Consider the following 20,152-nt stretch of genomic DNA (forward strand, 5'->3'; position numbering starts at 1 on the left):
CCGTCACCAAAAGTGGAGAACTGAGACATGTAGAGTAAATTTACAGGATACACAGTGTTGGGCAGCGTTATGCAGTTCTCGCGAGTGTCGTCCTGCCCGCTTGTGTCCGGAGCCCAGTGAGTGGCAGTGATAGAGATGCAATTCTCCCCCTATTAGAAGTAATTGGAGCATCGAAATGATTTTCAAGCCGTTATTTTATAGTAAAAATGCTACAGAGTGTTGCTTTAATATGGATTCCCAACCAGCTCTAACAGCCTCCGCTGGTCTGGGAAGGCTTTCCACCACATTGTGATGCATCTGTGGGGATTTGTGCCCTAGCTGTGTGCACAAGAGTTTTCGCACATACGTTTGGTTATTTGGAGGGTTTCCCAACCTTAAAAACCGCTTTCCTTCCTATATCACTGTGGAACACTGAATTATAATGCCCTAGAGCTGAGTATCTCCACATACATACATACACACACACTTAACTACACACACATGTTCATGTTCAGGGAATACTATGTGCAATACCCCCCCATTTGCAATTAAGAGTCACTATATTGTGTATATAGTGTAAATTATTTATCCAAATTTTTGTAACTGAGTGTCTTGCTATCTCTTTCTGCTGTTACACTGGGAATTTCCCCACTGCGGGACTAATAAAGGACTATCTTATCTTAATGGTTGAGAAGAACCATAGATTATGAAGGCACGAGCTTATGCCACCATTGGTTTGTCATTTACCATTAATTTAACATCAGGTTAATGGGAACTGGCCTTAGCTGGGCTTACATGTAGGTAAAAGGTCTTGATCCTGCTCACTATTCTGAGACTGTCAATGAGAGAAGTGTTTAACATGTAAATTCAACACCTCAAAAATCTGCGTTTTTTTTTTTTTTGTATAGAGTAAATGAGTTATATGTCATAAGCACTGAATTAAAGTGCTATTGGTGTTATATTCTGCTCAGTTGTCTTTAAAAGAACATAGGAAACTCGAGTAAATCAAGATTAGAAAGTAAAATAGGCCTTATTTAAGTACTCCCCTTTGTGCGAGTTTGCACAGTCAAGCTGTTGTTGCTTCAGACACTTCCATTTCCAATAATTACACATTTGACCATGTTAAATAGCTAGACTGTGTCCCTTTTTCAATGCTTGTTCACATGCATTTTGGGTATTAAGTGCCTCCCAACCCTTAAAACTGTGAATTATACTGCCCCTGATCTGAGTAGAACTGACAGGGTGCCCTACTGCAATGTCTGAAGGGGAGCCAAATCTTAAAAGGCATCTTAAAAGAATTCACAAAAATACAGCTTGATGTTACACACAAAACTTTGTCTACATAGTTTTGGCTTCTGACTTTGAAAATGCAGATGGAAATTTCAGGGCTAGGAAGATTTCTTGAAATAAGTTTATTTGTACATAGTCACATAACACTCAAAATATTGGAGATAGACAGGATACAAAGCAACTTGTCAACTGAGGTGCACAATGGAACAGTAAATAAATGAGAATGAGGGTAATGTCACTGTTAGCAGTTATAGATGGGTACTACAGAGTGCAGTCTTAGGCCAAATGTTTGCTTTTTAATATCTACATATAACAAACAAAACAATATTAGGGCTTTAACTTAAATCTCATGCAGGATGGATGTATGGAACATTATTTGGCCCGCTAAAGTAGTGTTGTTGAAAATAAATGAAAATATAGTTCAACATGTTAATGACAAAAAGGAAAAAAAAAAAAAAAAAAAAGTAATAGTACTGCCCCCAACGATATAGAAATGTTACCACTCCAAAACATATTAGAATATCAGACAGTTTTGACCTTGCTTTCAGTATACGTTTATACAATTATTCACCTCATTTCCCCACTCTTCACATAGCATGAAAAGACGTTTACTGGTTTTCCTTAGAAATCAAAGAATAGCATTTTTTTAAAACAATAAATGCCTGTAAGAGTTTGTCCAGGAGAAACTCTTACAACTGAACTACTGTAACATTCACAATCGGTATGAAATTGCCTATGCAAGCGAACCTTCAGTGCTACACCACATTAACAGATTTGTTCTCGACGTACACGGTGATGGTTCAGAGCGATGATATTCAAGTACATCTGAAAGTGAAATGAGGTTGTTTTTTTTGTTTGTTTGTTTGTTTTTTCCTCCACTTTTTCCTTTTGTTTTCTTGTAACTCATATAAAAGACGCCAAGAGTCCAGCATCTCAAAAGTTTTCCCGGTTGCAACTGGTGGAAAAAAAAAGAATAATAATAATAAGAAGGAAAATACAAAGCATTTGCACTTATTACACATAGAATTGTCAACGGGCTTTTAAACGGGTCCGGCCCCATTAAGGATCTGTAACCTGTACAGACAAGAAAGGAAAAAAGAAAAGCACACAAACTAGTGACTAGATCCATGCAATAAATGGCTTTTGGAGGGCTAACATAAGGCTGCTTACAGTGACTAACTTCTAATTAATTTGTCTGATCTGTTTCAGGCAGTATAGGCGTACAATTGGTAATGCTGCTTAAAATAAAAAACAAAATGACATGCAAGAGAACTACAGAACTCTCCTTTAGGACCAAAGGCATTTGTAAAGAAGGGGAAAGAAATTACAAAGTGCAAAAGCCACCTGCATACATCAGTTACTGTCTGCCTGTGTCCATTTGTTTTACTGCATATAAGAATCACCGAGTGTTTACAAAAAAAATCTGAAACCTTTAAAGTTTAGCACGTGAATGCATAAGAAGTCTGGAATACCACAACAACTTTGTCGTTTTTGTTAATTACACCAGAGAGGGGGGAAATGCCTTCCTTTTCTTTGCATTAATACGTATTGGTGCATTATTGTCCAGTAGAATTGTACATGTTCTTTACAGAATGTAAGTGAAAAGCAAAAAAATAAAAATAATAATAATCACTGTGGTCTTTGCATGGTGTAGACTGTGTCCACTTGGACATTCATCTGAAAGGCAGGTGGTTTGGCCTCTTCTCCAACTTGAAGGGTAGAAAATTCTTACGTAAACAGTGTCATGTTATTGAGAGCACACACACACACACACACACACACACAAAAAACAAAAGTCCTTCAGACTTTCAGACATAGCTGATTGTATCTTCATTAAAACGATGAGCTGTCCAAGAATACAGGCTGCCCCTTTGTAATGCTTCAGGTGGGTATACAGGCGGAAACCATGACTCACGCGTTTTAAGAACTCTCCCACACATGTAGAACTTTGGCTTGAATTAATAGAACGAAACCAAACGAACAGACAAACAAACGAAGTCGGCCAACGTAGAGACTTTCATAAACTAGTGTACTTTTGAATAAATTCTCAATCTCAAGGAGGTTACCTCACCAGTAGACATACATCCATATAGATAGCTTGATTGCACCTCATTTGTAGATTTTCACAGCTTAAAATGTAATACAACAAAAATAACATCATAACAGGCTTTCTCCAGAACCGTACAGGTAGGTCGGATTAACAGCTCACAACCAGGTAGTGATAACGAGTGAACATGGTTCACATGTAGAACAAAACACACTAAATAAAAGGCCAAGTGTTGCACACGTATTCATGATGAAGCAATCAGAGGCCAGTAGATTTAGCATTTCATTGTTGGACCTCGGTGTCTTTTTGGCATTGTTCGCCGAATCGTGACTGACATGATTTTACATGGATTGTTGAGTTGATATGGAACAGGTCCGCGACTGTACCCCTAAGCAACGGCGCGCAGGCCGCAAATGCTCTGGGGGGTGCACGCTCGCTTCCCCTCCCTGCGATTCAGAAGCTGCTCTGGATAAAGACAGAGGTAAAAACACAATTCAAGCAGTAGCTTCCATCAGCTTTGACAGATGTGGCGCATCATTTTTCTTTTTTTTTTCTTTTTTTTAAAGCATATCTATTGTGTTTTTTTGTTGTTGTTTTTTTTTTTTTCATACCCCCAAGAGTAAACTATACACAACATATCTGACACATCCTCACCACACTGACTGTGTAGCGTACAAAAACTATACTGAGCATCAGAAGGCATGTAGAGGACATACAGAAATCGAACTGTTGACATAGAATATAGTGTAACTGGTAAACCACAACCTGTCCTTTCCAAACCCTTCTTTCCATCCAACACATCCATTTCGTCCAGTCTTTTTTTTTTGTCCCCCTCTCTCCTTCTTTAGAGTAATCTATTTAGCACCATTTGTAAGTTCACACAGGACTGTATAAAGCCATCAGCCAACACAATAAAAGTGACCAGAAGCGCAGACAACAAATCCAGACCAGTCTAGTTAAAATTCAGTGGAAAACAAAACGAGAGTCTTTCGAGCTTTCGATCACAACTGCACCGAACAGAAATCTGCTAAACTGCTCTGTTACTCGAACTAAGCACCATGTCAGCTTTTGCTGTGGCATGCGATACACCTGGAGGGAGGACCGTGCATTTTATCCACAGAACATCAACTTGCATTAAGGCTTTATCTGTACACTGCTAGTATGTCCGCTGGCACGTTTATCTCAACTGCTCACGTATGCTGGGCCAAAAGGTTATAAAGTGAGCAATAAAAAAAAAAAAAAATAATAAAATAAAATTCTGCTCATGTTTCATTACTGAAAAAGAATGCGAATTCTCAATTTTAGAACTATAAAAATGTTCAATTTTGTTAACTTCACTGCCATTTTTACTCTCAGAATTACAGAGAAGTGCAATGGCATGAATACAGAGGACCACAGAGTAGTCTTTGGGTCACTTGCATAATCGAGGACACGAGTGATCTCAGTTCATCACTCAAATGTTGTGTTTAATGGCTTACGGTTTGTGTGGAACTACGAACATTTCCCTCTGCAAATTCATAATTCTAATGAAGCAAACAAATGCCCCTGCAACCGGCATCTCCAGGTATTTACAGACTGTCAGTTGGGCCCAGTATTCATGTAGTAAGAAGAGGAGGATGGGGAGGAGAATAAAAACCTTTGTAGTGACCAAGAGTAACAGCGGGCGTTCATGTAAGATCATGGAAGTACCAACTCCACCACATCTGCTTCATTTTCTACAACAACCATCTTTCTGGGGTCCGTTTGGGAGAGAACGATCGCGAACCGAACGACGAAATCTCTTACCCTGTTTAGTCTAGGAGTTCTCGGAGGTTCCATGCATATTTAAAGGCGTTTTTACTTCAAGGAAGACATGAGTAACCTGAAAAGCATCCCATTAGCGTGTTGAGGACTCTTATTTTCCTCCAAACAAAATCAAACAAAACTGTCATGGTCTCTGCAGGAAAAGAGCAGCAAAAATATACCAAAAGAGAGAAAGAGTACAAAACTACAAGCAACAATGTACAACCATTCTGGACAAATATTAGGATTAGTATTCTTCTGTATGGATGCCACAAAAAAAGGGATAAACAGAGAAGAGGAGGGGAAACAAAACTGGATTGTTTAGTGCTCTGAAGGTCAATTGGGGCATCACCCCATCTTTGTACACGAGGTCTGACACAAGGTCTGCCACACTTCTACTGCCACAGAGTGGACAGCAGGTCCTGGGCATAGGTCCGCTAGCTGGCTCAAGATCCTTCCAGTGGGCTCAGTTCTGGGCATGGTGACGGATGGTGTGGAAGATCCAGTCCATCTTGGTGGTCCATCCACCATGATGAGCGTCATTCATCTGTTTCATAAAGTAGTCCAAGGCCTCCTGCTCCGTCTTGTCCAGTGCGAGGGTCTTACGGATGTAGGCAATGTCATCAAACGACTGTAGCTCGGGCATGCCAGAACCAAGCATCATGGAGAAGAGGTTGATGAACAGGTTTGCATGCTGCCGGATGGCCAAGTACGCCTTGTAGCACATCTCCTGGAACCTGCAGAGGGCGCCAGTGAGTCAGAATTAGGAGGTCATGTGGAACGGAAGGTATAAGGTCATGTACAATCTAAAACGCTGTAGTGTGTATGTGTGTTTCCTGTGTATATTTGTGTGTCACTGTGCACAGTACTCACTCATTATGGCAAGAAATGTCAGACAACACTCCATGGTTTCATTCTGATCCTCCCCCACCCACTCCCCTTTTCTATTTGTGACTGCAACCCAATCTTCCCAAATTATTCATACTGTATTAGTTTTTACTCAACCTTAAAAGGTAAAAAAAAAGGGGGGGGGGTGTTCTCTTAAGGCCTCTTTCTGCAGAAATGACAGATTTGATAGAAAGTGGAAGTGGAACTTTGGCAAACAGTTGTCTGTCAGACTACTGTCAGATGGGGAAGGCTGTTTGGATGGGTTCTAGGGAAACTGTTACACCACATTAAAGGATCTATTGTTACTAAATAGCTCTAAAACACACAAGGGACATTGTCTCCTTTATTCACAAACACAAAACAGACTTCACACATGTACCTCTCAAACTCCCTTGTCTTGGTGCATTCTTGAGTTCCTCCTTTGCTAATTACGATTAAAAAGTCCTGGGTTAACACGAACGGAACACGTTCCCGCTTGTAACCAAACTTCTTCTTCTTATGATCCAAGAAGTGGCCAAAATCTATGTGAAATAGCTACAAAACAAAGAAGTTATTACTGCTTATACACACACACACACATCTATTGATAAAAATGAACAGAAGACCAACTGCAGAAGCATACCTGTCCATCATCCTTCACCATGATGTTACTGTTGTGTCGGTCACCAATACCCAGAATAAAGGTGGCCACACAATAGCCAGCACAGGACCGTGTAAACAGATCAATGGCCATATCATACCTACAAAGACCGCAAATGTATGTACAGTTTACCACCATTATTTAAACAGTGAACTTCAAAGAAAATGCCTTTGCTTTGATCAGGAATGCTCACGTTTCACCCTTGTTCTTGTCCTTCAGCCACTGGTGAAGTGTTGAGCTGTTGAACTGCAGTGCTCCTTTGAGGCCTCCTTTACATTGGATTTGCATGATGGTGTGAGAGCTCCTCACAACTTCGATCAGACCCACACAGTCTCCAATGGACAGGCAACCATAGGGGAGCATTCTACAAGCAAATGAGGGGGTGGAAAAACACCACAACATGAGGTTTTGCTTACAAGAAAAAAATAATCAATTTTTATAATTTTCCTGACAATAAAATACCTGAGGTCCAACCCCTGATTTTGCCAGATGTTCTCCATTATTTTAATGATTTGAAGTGTCAGCATATCTTGCCTCAAGTCTAAAAAGGGAGATAAAAATCAGACATTACACTTTTAAAATAGTATAATGCTTCCTCAGAATTTTTTAAAAACTCCGACATTACACACAAATAGTTTTGGTCAAACATTTACTGACCATCTCCATTCTTGAAAATGATCTCATTGTTCTGGAAGAGAAGTTCTGACATGATGTCAGGGTTTTCCCAGTTGAGCCATAGTGGCCTCTTCGCTGACGACATAATTCTGCAGTCTTCAAGTCTAAGGCCATAAACCATTAAATCAAAACAGATGAAGCAAAAGTAATGAAATGCTTAGGTCAATCTTTACATTAAAACAGTTATTATTAAACTGGCATACCGTAGGTTCCCCAGCTGGTGGGCTGGGTTGAGTGGAGAGGTGAAGCTTTGCAGGGCATCCATGTAATCTGGCCTCCTCATTTGCTCCACCAGAAACTTCATCTGCACCTAAAGAAACACCAAAAGCAACAGAACTAAACAAACACCCTTAGCCCACTTACACATCATCTCAGTTTTTATATATATATATATATATATATATATATATATATATATATATATATATATATATATATATATATATATATATATATATATTACACATACACACACATATATACACACAAAGAGAACTCACTAGCCATGACAATTCAATCAGAGAAAGCCATTTACCTTCTGGGTTTCATCCTTCTTCTCCTGCTTGAGGATGTCTGTGAGGTTGATGAGCTTTTCCATGGCCTCCACCTGCCTGCTGAGGTGCTTCAGGTACATGCCGCAGGCCCGGCAGTACGACTCCAGCAGCAGGCCGAAGCGCTGGCTCACCGTTTTGTTGTGCATCTCTGACCTGCAACATCCACAGTACAGTTATATTCCATTTCAGTATGCACTGTGACCTTACAGAAAGTTAAATAAAGTGCATTTAAAGATGTGATCACTCCATTACCCTCAAGACTTGTCACAAATATCAAATGCCTTAACACAATAATCTGTGTATGACCCCCCCCCCCCCCTCAATACTGGTATTGGGACGCTACTGAAATCATGCAGGAGGGTGCACCTCTGGAAGGTCTTGGTAACTCATTCATTAGTCGGATCAGGTGTTTTGGGAGCCAGGAAAATATGCAGAGAAAAATATTTATCTCAAGTGTAAACAAGGCATTTCCTCAAAGATCCAAGCTTCCATTTGCGAAAGGCAACAGTGGTCACAGCAGTCTAAACATTCCTAGCTGATGAACATACAGACTCCTACGACTGTACCCAGTATGGTATCACATAAAATAAAAGACTACTTAAAATCTGTATCCTGTTTGGAAAAAAAATGGGGTGGGTGGAGGCGTTACTCACTTTAAATGCCAGAAAAAGAAATGTCCAATCCTCTGGTTGGTCAGAGCCCTTTTTAGCAGAAATCGCACCAATGGGTTATCGAGATACTGCTCATACTTCAAAACCTTTAAAGAACACAGACAAATAAGATTCATTTTGCTGTAAATGTATTTTATTTTATTTTAAATGAACCAAGAAAGGCGAATAAAGGCTTACCTGGACCAACTGAATAAGATACTGGGACAGTTTATCATCAGTCAAATACTTTTCAAGGCACCGTACTGCAAAGTCTCGAATCATCGGATCTGGATAGTTGCAGTCAAGCAACTCCATTGCTTGTTCTGGTTTTATTGCAGGCCAGTCTTTAAGCAAGCAGTACATCTAAATGAGAAGGGAAAAATACATATTTATATGTTTTCTGAACATTTACTCCACAAAACAGTGTGAAAACGTGTCTCCCCCAAAAAACCTAAACTGACCCATAAAGTCAATTAGTATAACACTACCATACAGGCACATGCTTCACATGTGTCAAAATGGATAAAATGTCTATTTTACAGAAGAAGTAAAACCTCCATTCAGCTATTTTGGAACATTATCAGCCCATTTTTAATAAAATATTTATCAAAAATATATATTTTTTTATATTTTAAATTATAAACAAAATATATGTAAAAATAATCACATTAGCACATTTCCTGGATGAATTCCTTTCTGGTACTTATCAAAGAAAGAGGGCAAGTTCACACAGAGCTGGGCAATATGACAATATTTTATCTTATTGTGATAAATGTTGTTTTTTGGGACACAATATGCTTTTATGAGTATATTGTGGTTATTGTCTGTGCATGAAGAATACTGATTAACTGCACATGTAAATACAAAGAGTGTAATCAGTCCTATTTAATTGAACGGAGTGCAGCATATTTTTAGTCAAAATCACAGTGATCAGCATGGGAGAGAATTTGGATAGCAGTTTTTTAAAATGTAAGGCTGTGCATTTTTTCTACATGACAAATTATTGTGAGAAAACAAAATGACTTTAAATATCACAATATGCATGTTTCCAATATCGCCCAGCTCTACCGCATATCACCTACAAATGATACTACAATGTTGTAGAGTGTAGAGATAAACAAAATGGAATCTGTCTGCAAATACATACTGTACTGTTAGAAATACGATTATACAGACTTTTGACAGTGGTGTTTCTAAGCAGTTTAGAAAAAGTGTTATAATTTATTAACAACCTGTGCGACTTCATCTCTGGAGTTCCATTTTACTGCAAGCAGAATCTTAGGAAGGATCTCTGGTATATTTACACAATACTGCCTAAACAACACAAAATACAAAAGTATACATATATTAATTTTTAATTAATGGGCATTATCAGAGGTCACAATGACGACAGCACTGTAGAGACATAGTGGCTGAGGGAAGTACTAGCGTACCTGTGCCGCCACAGGAAGTCTTTCTCTTGCTCAGTGATCTCAGAAAGCGGGTCTCTGTTCGCCAGTTGCCGCAGCTGGTCAATATCAGCTTCTGTTATGATGTGGTCTCTTGCCAGTCTGCTACTCTGTGGACAAAAATCCCAAAACACTTTTTGTAAAGCTGCTCTCACACAATTCCTAAGAGATCTACAATGTCTTTTTGATACAGAGCACATTAAAGGGAAAGATTACATTATTTGACATCCTTCTTAGGTGATGTCAAGGCGCCCCAGACTTTTTTTTTTTTTTTTTAATATATCTCTTCATACATACATACAATATATTACAATTAAACTGCCTCCCTCCCCTACAACGCCATTCTTAAAAAAAAAAAAAAAAAAAGCCTAAATACATAACCCACACCCACACACACACACACACACACACACACACACACACACACACACACACACACACACACACAGACAGATAGACAAAAAAAATCATATCCTCATGTTCATTACTTTGGCACCCTTTATACAATAGTTAGAGGAAATGATGTTGACAAACTAGCGTAAATAAAGAAATAAATTCCTCTAATTATGATCTAATTTGTAAAAAATGAAACAGAAATCTGGTGTGATTTTAAGCGATATCCTCCTTTAACACACTATTATTTCTCTTTCAACTACTGTAAATACAATGACAAATCCCTAATAAGCCCACCTACATCTAATCAAACATTGCTTTCATGGATGTTTATCAGTGAAATATTCATCTCTCTTTGCATAATCAATCAGCTTTTATAGAATTTAAGTCCTGACTGAGCTAGAAGAGCACTGGTACTCAAATAGGGTCCAATCACTGTTGTATTTCTTATTTTCACTGATTTCCTATTTTCATATGAACCATAGAAACAGTCTATATGTTGCAACTGGGAAATATTCAACATTTTACACATTTAAACTCGGGGCTGCTCCCTCCACGTTTTGGATAATGATAGCATTTTTAGACAAGTCAACTAAGATCCTGTCAGTTTAATTGCAAGTTATGCTTAAAAACCTCAAGAGTGTTTTTAGTTCTCTGTAATTTATTTTCACTCGATCCACACAGTGCCCCTGTTTCTCTTACAGACTTTAAAGACTTGCTTTAACTGTAATTCTACACCAAAAAAGTGTCCAATGTATTATGTGTATTAGAAACAGGATAATGCGGATTTCCATCAGTAGTTTCCATCAAGATTTTTTTTTTTTACTGGAGTAGAATAAGCATGTCAGTAAGGTTTAGCCATGATAAGCCCTACTTGAAAACAATCTGTCATGTAATGGCAGTTTTATATTATGTCAAAAAGTTAATAATGACTAAAAATGGAGCTACAAGATTTTGGCCTGGCAGCAGTAATTTGTCTATTAACAAACAAAAGCACTGAATTAATAGTTTATATAATGGTAATTATATACATAGAGAAATGTGTTGAGTATCTATGCATTTATGCAAATAATTTTCCAAATAATGCTCAAACTGTCTATGATTATCTCATTTATGAGCAAACATGGTAATTTATATACTCATTCAAATCTAGAGTTTGTGATTATTATGAATATTTTCATGTGCGCGACTGAATTTAGAAAACTGTTCTAAAACAGTAAAAAAAAAAAAAGAAAAAAAAGAAAAACAAACAAACAAACAAACAAACAAAAAAAAGACACAAACCTCACAATACCAAACTGATGTTTACTGGAGGACATGCCCAGTATTGTTTTAAATACTCCTAATTTTGAAATGCTTTTGTGGTACTTATGTGGTACTGGGGCTTATTAGGGGCTTTATAATTGCATCAAATACACATAATAATGTCAATGACATTAAGCTCCTTAAGGTGTGCACAACTATATATATATATTATATAGCAGCAGGAAGTGTGCTGCTATAATTTATTAAGCAGGATGCATGTCGTTGAGCTCACCTGTCCAGACTGGCAGTAATTGTATCCCATCTCCCTGGATATGATCCAATTAGCGTGATCCTCTATTGTGGCCATGTCAGGGAACTTCACAGGACTGCTGAAGTAGTCAAACTCCAGCTCAAGACATGGGGTTTCCTGAACGATGCAGATACCAAAAGCAGGAAACAGGACAAAGGTAAATAAAATAGATGATTAAATAATGAATAAAAACAAAGCTCTTACAAAACACTCTTGAAATATTCATCTGATAGTTTCTAATAGAGAACAGCTCACAAATAACAAGTAATAACTACACTAAATATCTAATAATAATAATAATAATAATAATACTATCACTTAAAAAGGTTCATATCGCAGTGTTAAATATAGCCCTGTGCAGCTCATACCTTGTTGGGGTTGGAGCCTGTGACGCCGATGGGGTTAAGGAGATCTTCCAGGCCGTGTGGTACTGGCCACAAGTTCAGTGCCATCTTCCCGGAGACCAGCATGTGTGTGTAGTCAAACAGGTTCACGTTTCCCCAAGCCAGTGGACAGTGCTCCTGAGAGAGATGCCATCCATTTAACAGTAATTATGAGCACTACCACACACAATCAATTTACACAACTACACTATAGTACAAGACGTTGCTGAGCAAAGCATCAATAGTTAATTTTCTGCGCGTCCTCATGACCTTCCTCCCCCAGCCTTTGTAGTTTCACCAGAGGCTCGGTTACACATGTGCTGGACACACAATATACTAGACACGAGAGTAAACACAGATAAAAGACAACTGCCTGTCAGGTCTAGCCATGCTAATTTCAATTAAAAGGGTATCAACTTGAAGTGAGCCGGCACCTCTTTTGCTCCTTTCCTCCCCTTTACAGAGCAGATGGATAGACAGAGGCGAGCAGCCCGGGGAATGTCAGGAATGTACATGTCATACGTAAGCCACTCGTTCCACCTGAGAATGTGGTAGAGAGACATAGGCTAAACATTAATGGAACACATTCAAGCATTAGCACAATCATGCACGGTTTGTTTCAGGTGTCCCGCCGAAAGATTATGCTGTGCGATACCTCGGGTTTGAACACGGTACGCGCTGGGTGTTTACGTTGTCACACATCTGCTCTCCTCCATGATAGATCCCTGTCCGAACATATATCTATAACAGCACAAAAAAAAAGCTGTAAGCCATCATTAGCTACAAAGAGCACACAAGGCCCCATGACAAGACAAAAGGGGGTAACTTCACACCTTTACATCTACTTTAACTTCCTCTACGGTACATTTGAATTAAATGTTAAACTTTTATGCATATTTTTTTGGTGAATGTAACATTTTGGTACACCATATGGACAAATCTACACAAATGTACATATGTTAAATAAACAAAAAATAGTGGGATTTCTGAAGATCTTCTTTTTACTCGAATAAATAAAGTCATTTTACCAGCGGTGCCCAGACATTTACATACGACTATGGTCGTTAAGTCTGGTCCTGATAATCAGAAAGCATACGACTCTGACGTTTCAGCAGCGTAACATGATAAGATAAGATAATGAGACCATTTAAGTAAGCACCTTATCAATATCCCGAATGTTCACATTGACGTATGTGGCGCAGAGGACGCGTATCCTCAGGGTGCTGTTGATGGTCCAAAGGGATTTGCTGGAGGCTTCCCCGTTCATATACGGCGTGGCTGTGGAGATGCGGCGTGAATAGGAGGGCATGGTGAAGTTGTCCATGGGCAACTGAGAGTATAGGCTATCCTTAGACATTAGCATAAGGTTTGGCATTCGACCCAACATAATGCAGCTCCTTACATACTGTGGGAGAGAGGGGGGAAAAGAAAAAAAAAAAGAAAAAAAAAAAAAAGAAGACACTGTGTTTGTAAACCCTAACCTGTATAATAAATCTGATGCACAATTGTGAACAAAAACCCAATTATCCAAAATCTTACAAGCTCTCTATATATACATATATATCTAGCTGCCTAAGCACTATTTTAGTCTGTGCTGTTTGGTATTTTAAAAAAGAGGACAGTAGGACTTCAAATGTAGACAGCAGATACACTAAGGTACTTATTTGGGAGAATGAAAGCTTGGTACAAAAAGTGAGCGAATATTATGAGAGAATCAGAGGCAGAGGACATATCAAAGTGCCCATGTCAAATCAAACGACATAGCCAGCATTCAGCACTAGGCGTGGCACAGAAGTCATAGTTCGGTTTAAACCACAGTCTGGACATCACAGTTCGGTACAACTAAAAAAAGGCAACCTCAATATGCACAATAATTTTTTAATAATCGTACAAGACCTTTAAAATGGGCCGGAAATCAGCAATGTAAACAGAGCTCCATTTAAGTTCAGTGGTTTTACAATCCAGCTTCCGCAATATCAAAACTACTACTACTAAAAACCCCAGAAGAAAAAGATCATCATCATCATCAAACCCCCCCTCTCCTGACTCACAGTGTACCATGCTGCCTCTCACTTGTGTTGTAATGTTTAATGAGCATGAAAAGAGTCGTATAATCTTGTTTTGAAACCGCAACAATCAGGTAAGCGAATTCACGCGTCAAAGTTCACCACAGCTGAACTCGACCTGAAAGTTTGAAATTGCGGTGCATCGACAAAAACCCTGTGTGATAGGGGCTTTACAGCATAGGTTTCCAGGTAGCACTTGCACTTGTGAAATCTGGTTCCACATTATGTGCATCAATTTCTAAAACAATTCTACTGCATATTCTCTATAAAACTGCATGCACCGAACTGTAATGTATGTACTGTGATGGTTTGGGGCAAATAAATACACCCATATTCAGGATATTGTCCAAATGCTTCAATTGAGACTCAAAATATCCCTATAGGTAATCAGGTGGAATTTGAGGTACTCTGATAGTCTTGAGCGCAGATGAGCTGTTTACCTTATATTGACTGATGGGGTACTTTTCCAGTAGGTACTCGTCGCAGCCGCACACTTTGAGGATGTATTTGCCCTGGTACTCCTGTACGCACATCTTCAGCTGTTCGGCAGACAACAGCATGCTTCGTGTCTTTTTCCTGATGGCTTCTGCTATTACCTGCTCAGGGACGCAGTCATGGTTGATCTTCAGGGTGTACTTCTGTTTGTCGTTGTTGGGCGACACAATCACCCAGATGACGACGATGATCTGACCTGGGTTAGAAAGAGGAAAAAAAAATAAATAAATAAAAAAAAGGAAAAAGGACAAATCTTAGGGAGTGCATGGTTTAGCTACTCTTGTGTACATATTTAAATGTCTAGAACAGATAGATGTTTAAGGGTGGGCACAGATTGTTGGAGAAAAGTAAATTCATTTTATCAATGACCGATAAGTAGCAAAAATAAACTGAATGCTTGGAGCCTGTTGAGCATGCATTCTTGTGCTCCACTGCCAGAGGCACTGACTCTTTCCGGAAAAACAAAATGTCATATGCTTCATGATTACTACGAAAAGAACTTAACCACAAATCCAAAACAACAGCTCGAATGAAGCACTGAACTTTACTGGTTATATAAGAAATAAATATTATACTGACAAAATAACAAACAGCATCAAACCGCATCAAACCCATGGCCACAGACAACAGTGGTCCCCTTTACCTTTGTCTAACTTGCCAAAGATGTGCTTCGGAAGCTCTGGTGATGACTCCACGTTCGGAGGGTAAACGTATAATGCTCGACTATGGGGTCCATTCACATCTCGGAGCTCTACTGCATCTTTGCAGACATTAAGTATGTTTCTCCTGAAGTCCTGCACTTCAGGATCCTTTACTAAATCAAACTCACACACAGGCATGCCGATTGCAAAACCTGAAACACAGCAAATGTAGAGAGTTTAGTTTGACACTGCTTTTTGTTAGTAAACACATAATGCGATCCGGATAGAGCGCCAACAAATTAATACATCAAGCATTACACTGCCATGCCATCAAAACCTTAACACGTAACAATTTTTTTTTTTTCATGTTTACCAAACTAAAAGCAATTGATAAAATGAAAACAAAAAGATAACATAAGTTCCTTATTATCTAACTTTTCCAACATACAAATGTACAAGTTTTTATTGTGACAGCAATGATACATAAGGTAAAATTAAGAAATAATAAGTGCTGTTCATGATCAATTCTACTGGGGTCTAATTACTTCTGGACTGCATAATGGTATAAACACAAGAACTTAAGTGACTTCCACCCACCAAAATAATTTTCCACTAGTAAAAGGAAAGTAAAACTTGGTCCTTGGGGACATTTGAGACCCACCAAGACTATGTAATCAATATTTAAAGGGGGGGGGGGGGGGGGGGTGTAATGTATAAGTAATGTAAGACTAAAATTATTTGGGCTTCCTACCAATTTCTCGGTTGAGAATTTTCTCCTCCCTGTTGCCCACAGGTTCGATGACCTTTAGAAAAGGTTGGAAGAGCCTGAGATCGCAGAGTCTCCTGGTCTCATCGTAAAACTCTTCCCGCTCAGCCTCTTGCGTTACACTGACAAAGATGTAGGAGGTCTCCTCCTGTAACAGGTGGTGGAGGGGGTACTTCCTGGCTTCCTTGAACAGTTCATGCTTGATGGTGATTAGTGTGGCCTCACGGAGGCACTCCAGGGTAAGGATCATGCCGTTGGGTAACAGACAATCCACCAGAATCCTGGGGGGCATCAAGTGGATCCCCCATAGTTCTCCAGAAGAGGGCCTGGGAGGCATGGTCTCTAGTCCTCACAATCTTTCAGTACAAAAAAATTAAAGCTGTTTGTCCCCTGCAAAGAGAGACAAAATGTTTTAATGGAACAATTCGTACCTTCATTTATGACTTGATTTATTTAGATGTAGTGTTTTTTTACTCGGTTTCTTGTTTCTTATAATGCGTATTTCCCAGTTCAACCTTGCCTTTGTACTCCCGACTGACTCTTAGCCTGAGATTCCAACAAAGAACAGGTACTACCTTAAAATCAATGTAAATAAGCAGGTAAATGAACAAACAAAGGACCAATAAAACTGAAAGAACGAGGGAGATATGTTCTAGCTGCCACAGGCATGTTGCACAACACACCTATGACAAGCCTAACATACCTCAAGGGGATATCTGCAACAAGTGTGCTAGAAAAATCATATGCAAATGTTTGGACACTCCTGGTAAAACTGCAGGTCTTGCATATGCACTTTTAGTTCCTGTAGAGAACTTATAGTAGTCTAACTTATAAAAATGTCAGAGGCGTTCAAACCATAGAGCACCACTGCAGACCTGTTTCTCTACGTTCATCAGACCAATGTTTCAATCCAATATTTTAGAATGTATTTATTGTACTGCGGAAGTGCAAAACTTATAAGTAACGATGGGCTGCTATTCTACATTTTCAGCATGTTACCCTATGCAAAGCCACTCAAGATTCCCCTGCCATGCTTATCCATGACTGATGGGTTCCTAGTTTCAACATGATATAACTGTTTATGTACCAGAATCAGCATCAGCAGATACACTGTAAACGTGGACACCTTACTGGCTGCAATAACAAAACAAGACGAGTCAGCCAACAGCTTACAGGAAGAAAGGTATGATCCTGTCTCTGAGTCACTCTGCAATGAAAAGAATTCATCAGTGAGCGAGAGGCAAGTTATTTCCCTTCCACATGGAGCCAAAAACATTTGGCACTTCTCACACAACTGGATGACATGTTTTTCCCCCCTCCTTGCACTGACATAAGCCAGCCAGTCTGACAGACAAGTGCATCTAAAAGACCTAAGCCACCACAGACAAGTCAGATCACGCAATTAAATACAATAATAATAATAAAAAAAAAAGACAGGATGTAGGATAGTCGGTTTAGTGAGCATTAGTCACTGCATTTTAAGGAATCATTTGTCAATCACTGGCCACTCTTGCAAGCAACTCAAGCAGCTCACTAGTCCTAACTCATTTCAACAACAGTATGTGGAAACTGGGAGAGCTGTGAAGAAGGAAAAAAAATAAAATAAAAATACTCTCTGAACCATAGCCAGCATCTAATGTATACCATTAAAGTGTAGGAAAAAAGGACTTACCTAAATCAGTTTCAGGGCAATCTGAACACCTCTGGCCTCATACTGGAAGCCCTCAGCTAAGTTGCTCCTTTAGTAGTTTAGTAGCCTCTACGGTCCAGTGCGGTTTTCTGTAGCGATGGCCAAAGCGAGCACGTTCGCCTTCATGACAAACACAACACAAGCTAATCATATAATCAACTACTCAACAGAGGACACGTGTCCTCACTTAGCGGACAGATGCTCATTCAGCTTAGCGTGTCTTTTCTACAGAGAGCCGCGAGCGAAGTTATAAACTAAGCTAGCTATAGCTAAGTGAGCCCAGATTACACGAACCCAAACATACGGTACAATAGGGGCCAAAACAGGCGCGACAGTGACTCGCTAATCACAGGCTTAAAAATAGACAGCACGCCCGCTCGCTTTCAGAAAGCACAGGTTTAGGAAAAGTGGATCCAATTTAGCTAGATTCGTTTAGTCGGTCAAACGATGATGGTTCAAACTTAGCTTGGTAAATAACCCGGTCAGGAGAGGCTAGCTAACATTAGCTAGCTAGCTAGCTGCCCAGATGACAGTAGTGCTACTATCCGGGCAGTGGGAATAAACAGCGCGGCTCGGGCTGCACCGCCGACCGACAGACAGACAGACAGACAGACAGACAGACTGACTGTATAATCAGTTAATTTGGCTATCTAGCTAGCTATCTTACTAAGCAGCAAATCTAGTTACATTAAACTAAACTCGCCAGCGGTGTCAAGCAAAGGGATGTGTAAAAAAAACCCCCACAAATAATCACTGGCAGGGGGTGACAATGTGGCTAGCTATAGCTAAATATCATGCTAGTTAAGATCAACACCCGCAAACCACATCCGTGCAGCGCATAGGGCGTAAATTCAGCAGCTAATGAGCTAGGATAGCTATACCTATTAAGCAACTAGCGAACTATCCCGTCGCCTAAATGCAAGCTTTTGTAAAGTAAGCTAGCGCTAGCCTAGCCTAGCCAGCCAAGTAGAATGGGAGTGTCCTAAATCGTGAGTGCAGCTGGAATAAACAGATGCCCGACTCCGGTCCCTTGCAATTCTGCTACTAGCCAAGTCATCTAGCTAGATAGCACTAAATTAGCCAGTGGGTTAGCTAGCTATGCTAGCTATAGTGTTTGTTTCAGACCTACAGACCCAAGTCTAAGCAACTGCCAATGTTTGGGAATTACGTTAGCTAGCTAGATGTCTGTCTGCTGCCGCTGCAGATCCATAAAGCAGGCTAGCTAGCGAGCTAGCTAACGTTATCTGATTGTAGCTAACTAGCTAAGAACTTTGCAGCTATAGCTATAGCTACCTAAACAGGTCAGCGTTCACCATCTCTCCAACTCTGCCCCAGTCATTTAGTTAGCAATTGAGCTTGTAGCCATTTAGCTAGATAGTTACATACCCAAGTGGTTAAAGGGACACTGGGGGTTGTGGAAGCTAGCTACATACCCTCCTGTGTTCAAATGTGTGAGCGATCCGCTGCTGGCGCTCTCTACTCCAGTCCCGCACAGAACTACACAGCGCAGGCGACGCTCGGGCCTACCCGCCCCGGCCTGACAGGCGCAGTCTCTCCATAGCAACGACGGACGGCTCTGCTGTCTGTTTGTCTTCTCGCAACAGATGAGGCAGAAATCGCTCATTACCGAGAGCGGACGAAGGACACCGTCCCCGCTGCGCGATCGCCCAGCTCGGACATGCTCGAAAACGCTGCAGTCATGACTGCTGTAGTCGTGAAGATTAGTTCGAGTTAAATGAGCTCCGGCACGGTGTTGGGCAGTGTAGCAGGCTAACCGCAGCGCTGCGCCGGTCTGCCGTGCTGTGGCCAGTTCCTCTCTAAACACCCCGGTCCCGCGAGTTTGTGATGCGCTCGACGAGAATAGTGGAGATTGGGGGGAAACTTCAGGGAGCTCTGCTAATCTCCTCCTCTCTACAAACGAGAAGATTTGGGAGAGAGTAATGAAAAATATAGATTACGGCGCTTTTACTTATTCCCATATGATTGTTATTAGTTTTATAATATTTATTACTTTTTAATATTTTTTTATTAGTTACTATATATACTAATACAATTATATATTAACAACAATCACAAGTATAAACGAACAAACTATTAATAAATAATTGCAATAAAAAATGTATACATGAAGCAATATAGGAAAATAAGTAAAATCGCCGAGTCTAATGCCAGATTTAATCACATGTCATGTTTTATGACCTAAATTCATC

At 39.8% G+C, this 20,152-nt stretch overlaps 1 protein-coding gene across 3 annotated transcripts; it reads right to left on the reverse strand.

Moving 5' to 3' along the window:
- Nucleotides 1-1,376: 1,376 nt before the first annotated feature.
- On the reverse strand, nt 1,377-19,748 carry pik3ca (phosphatidylinositol-4,5-bisphosphate 3-kinase, catalytic subunit alpha). Of its 3 annotated transcripts, XM_072659820.1 has the most exons (22): nt 19,376-19,748; nt 17,925-18,062; nt 16,238-16,642; nt 15,489-15,698; nt 14,791-15,041; nt 13,444-13,689; nt 12,940-13,025; nt 12,719-12,824; nt 12,270-12,422; nt 11,884-12,018; nt 9,939-10,063; nt 9,738-9,819; nt 8,704-8,868; nt 8,509-8,612; nt 7,837-8,008; nt 7,505-7,611; nt 7,284-7,405; nt 7,089-7,167; nt 6,820-6,990; nt 6,609-6,726; nt 6,366-6,520; nt 1,377-5,835 (listed from the first exon to the last, which is right to left on the reverse strand). In XM_072659820.1, the coding sequence occupies exons 3-22, from the start codon at nt 16,587-16,589 to the stop codon at nt 5,565-5,567; spliced, it is 3,210 nt and encodes a 1,069-aa protein (XP_072515921.1). In that variant the 5' UTR covers nt 16,590-16,642; nt 17,925-18,062; nt 19,376-19,748; the 3' UTR covers nt 1,377-5,564. The 3 variants fall into 3 exon arrangements, with proteins under 3 accessions (XP_072515921.1, XP_072515923.1, XP_072515922.1); XM_072659822.1 differs by having other exon boundaries at nt 16,238-18,062; XM_072659821.1 differs by lacking the exon at nt 19,376-19,748 and having other exon boundaries at nt 17,925-19,368.
- Nucleotides 19,749-20,152: the final 404 nt, after the last annotated feature.

This window comes from Salminus brasiliensis, chromosome 17 (genome assembly GCF_030463535.1).
Source record: "Salminus brasiliensis chromosome 17, fSalBra1.hap2, whole genome shotgun sequence".
In the NCBI taxonomy this organism is placed as follows: domain Eukaryota; kingdom Metazoa; phylum Chordata; class Actinopteri; order Characiformes; family Bryconidae; genus Salminus; species Salminus brasiliensis.